General features: G+C 38.6%; 1 protein-coding gene across 1 annotated transcript in view; it reads left to right on the top strand.

Moving 5' to 3' along the window:
- Positions 1-3,729, top strand: part of USP32 (ubiquitin specific peptidase 32) — a 233,496-nt gene that overhangs the window by 196,421 nt on the left and 33,346 nt on the right. The window contains exons 17-18 of the mRNA XM_011953649.1: positions 1,609-1,763; positions 2,726-2,807. Of these exons, the coding sequence (XP_011809039.1) occupies positions 1,609-1,763; positions 2,726-2,807 (237 nt within the window). The remainder of the gene's footprint in view (positions 1-1,608; positions 1,764-2,725; positions 2,808-3,729) is intronic.

The following is a 3,729-nucleotide window of genomic DNA, read 5'->3' as shown; positions in this document are numbered from 1 at the left end:
CAGCCTCGGCAGAGATGACTGTTTTACGCCACAGATTTTGTCTAGGTTTTTGGCTGAATAGTTAACCCGGGTTTGATGAGTTTTTTTTTTTTTTTTGCTACCTCTCTTTGATTTCCATAATCTCTTGTCATTTCATACCCCTCCTCTTTTGAAGAATGTAGTGAGACCTGATATATCCTTCCTTCACTCTTTATTCTTTTCCCCTGTATTACCACTCTTCTTATTTCTACCTTTAGCCCTTCAGGAATTCAAGGTCATGTCTGTCATCATCTTACTGGGTGGACAGGCTAATATGATTTTTTTTTCCTTATAGGGCACTTACTTATTTGGCCGTGGAAAACTTCTTGGCTGCATTTTGAAACTCTGTTTTGGCCAAGTGTGGTAGTTCAGACACTTGTAATATCAGTTTGTAATCCCAGCACTTTGGGAGGCCAAGGTGGGATGATTCCCTGAGCCCTGGAGTTCAAGACCAGACTGGGCAACATACACCCTGTCTCTACTTAGGAAGCTAAAGTGCGAGGATCACTTGAATGAGGGAGGTTGAGGCTGCACAGAGCCATGATTGCCGCACTGCACTACAGCCTGAGCAACAGAATGAGACCTTATCTCAAATAATGATAATAATGATAATAATAATAATAATAAACTGGCTATGTAGAATCTACACCTATTTAGAATTTTAAGTCAAATTCTTTTTTTTTTAATTGATACATAATAGATATACATATGTTTTCTGGTGCAGGTGTACCACTGTGCCAGATAATTGAGCTACTTAATGACTGAGAGTGATGGGATTAGTGATTCAAAGAAAGGTTAGGAAAGTGGACCAGGTGAATCCAGTTATCTATCTGTGAGATTCAAATCCCATCCTATTTTCTCTCTTCCACTGAGTTTTTTTTTTTTTTTAACTCTGTCTTAATTTTTTTTTCCACCGAGTTTTATTTCATTTTGCTATTGACTGTGACTCAGCTGAGTGCAGCCAGATATCAATGCCAATTGCTTTCTGGCATGTTCCTACTCTTCTTGGTATCCAAATATTGCCAGTTATTTATACCTTGGGCCTTGGGCCTTTGCTTATCTTTTCGAAGTTGAGACTTTGGACTTTAAAACACCTGGAAGGCTGGGCTTGGTGGCTCACGTCTGTAATCCCAGCACTTTGGGAAGCCAAGGCAGGTGGATCACTTGAGCCCAGGAGTTAGAGACCAGCCAGGGCAACATGGCCAAGACCCTGTCTCTACCCAAAAATATACAAAAATTAGCCAGATGTGGTGGCATATGCCTGTAGTACCAGCTACTCAGGAGGCTGAGGTGGGAGGATTGCTTGAGCCCTGGAGGTGGAGGCTGCAGTGAGCCAAAATCACAGCACCACACTCTAGCCTGGGCAGCATAACAAAACTCCATTTATTAAAAACAAACAAACAAACAAAAAGAACTTGGGTCTTCTGTCTGCATTTTAAAGCTTTTTGGTACTCTTCATTTATAAAATTATTACACCTGTAGTTCTCATTTCTCGTCATTATTTCCTAAAATAGTATGGTCCCCATTGGTGAGAGGGGTTCTTCTTTTTCACATCTGCCTTTTTTCTTACTGTGATTACTGTAACCATAGGAAACGTACCTTCTCCGAATGCACCTTTAAAGCGGGTATTAGCCTATACAGGCTGTTTTAGTCGAATGCAGACCATCAAGGAAATTCACGAATATCTATCTCAAAGGCTGCGCATTAAAGAGGAAGATATGCGCCTGTGGCTATACAACAGTGAGGTAAGAGGCATCTCAGAGTCATGGAGAGCCTGATTGTTGGTATTTTTAAAATTTTAAATAGTAAAAGAAATTTCCTAATCATATTTATATTGTTCCAATTTTAGTACATATGTTGCCAAAGAGCACAAGGATGATTAAATGTTAAATCATGTTTCATGAGTATGAGGATTTTGCCTATAGTAATTATGCTAAAAGCCATGTCTAGGATACCAGTGAAAAGTTCATCTTTTAAGATAGTATCTGTATACTTGTAATATTTGTCTCTAAGATCCATAATAGCAATTGATCACCATGGACAGTACCATCTTACAAAGATTATTGTTACATATAAAGATTACATGTTTTACATGTTACAAATATTGTATGTTATATTATAAACTAATGGTGTGGCTCACGCCTGTAATGCCAGCACTTTGGGAGGCCAAGATGGATGGATCAACAGAGGTCAGGAGTTTGAGACCAGCCTGGCCAACAAGGTGGTGAAACCCTGTCTCTACTAAAAATACAAAAATTAGCTGGACTTGATGGCGTGTGCCTGTAGTCTCAGCTACTCAGAAGGCTGAGGCAGGAGAATTGCTTGAACCCAGAGGTGGAGGTTGCAGTGAGCCTAGAGAACACCACTACACTCCAGCCTGGGCAACAGAGCCAGAGTCCATCTCAAAAAAAAAAAAAAGCAAAAACAAACAAAAAAACTTATTCATGTAACCAACCACCACCTGTTCCCCAAAAACCTATTGAAATTTTTAAAAAGAGAAAGATAATACTTATGAGGTATACATTGTCTTTCTCTCATATTGCCACTTAAATTATAAATATTTGTGAACAACTATAGTAGGCCAGATATTTGTGATATAAGTTATGTAACTACAAATAATTTTTTTTAATTGTTACTCATTTTTATCTCTGTATTTGTTTCTAGTTTACTAACCAAATAACAAAAACATTTCCTCCTCCTTACACAGAACTACCTTACTCTTCTGGATGATGAGGATCATAGATTGGAATATTTGAAAATCCAGGATGAACAACACCTGGTAATTGAAGGTACAAGATGGAAGCATGCATCTATATTAAATTTTCAAGGGGAAGAATTTAAAGAGTTACTAATAACCCATTTTATAATTTTCCCCAAGACAACTATTATTTGATCATTATGTTTTTATGGTAAAGAAACCCTTTGGAAAAAAGAGAAAAAGAAAACCCTTTGAACTCTTATGTAATCCTACCATATGATCTAGATTGCTTTAAAGGAAAAATATCCTGTTTTTAGTCATTGACTGACAAAGGATGGGAATGGTAGATTTAAAAAAGTGAATTCAGTTTACACACTTATAGTTCCTTAAAATTTTCAAGTTGCTGCTTTGAGTTTGAGTAAAGAGAACAACTTTCTTGCATAGTTAGTAGCACAGGCTTTCATTAGTCATCAACACTGGCTACTCACTGACAGAGCTACTTGTATATTCATAGATTTACACACTGGCATGCACATGTTATTAAAAACTTTTTAAGTGTATCTTTTCCCATCCAGTTTTGTGGCAACATTGTTAGTTGCCTTTGTATTAAAATGAATAGGCTGGGCACAGTGGCTCACAGCTCACGCCTTTAATCCCAACACTTTGGGAGGCTGAAGCGGGTGGATCACTTGAGGTCAGGAGTTCGAGACCAGCCTGGCCAACATGGTGAAACCTGTCTCTACTAAAAATACAAAAATTAGCTGGGTGTGGTGGCATGCGCCTGTAGTCCCAGCTACTCAGGAAGCTGAGGCACTGAGCATCAGTCAAGTCCAAGAGGCGGAGGTTGCAGTGATTCAAGATCATGTCACTGCAGTCCAACCTAGGGGACAAAACCAGACTGTCTCAAAAAGAAACAAAAAACAAAAAACAAACGGGAAAAAATTACCCTGACAGTTGTTACAATTTAAGAAAGAATTGTACCGGGCGCGGTGGCTCAAGCCTGTAATCCTAGC

Source organism: Colobus angolensis, unplaced genomic scaffold (assembly GCF_000951035.1).
Source record: "Colobus angolensis palliatus isolate OR3802 unplaced genomic scaffold, Cang.pa_1.0 Scaffold37, whole genome shotgun sequence".
Classification (NCBI taxonomy): domain Eukaryota; kingdom Metazoa; phylum Chordata; class Mammalia; order Primates; family Cercopithecidae; genus Colobus; species Colobus angolensis.
Note: the sequence above shows the minus strand (reverse complement) of the source record. Positions and strands in the feature narration are given on the sequence as shown.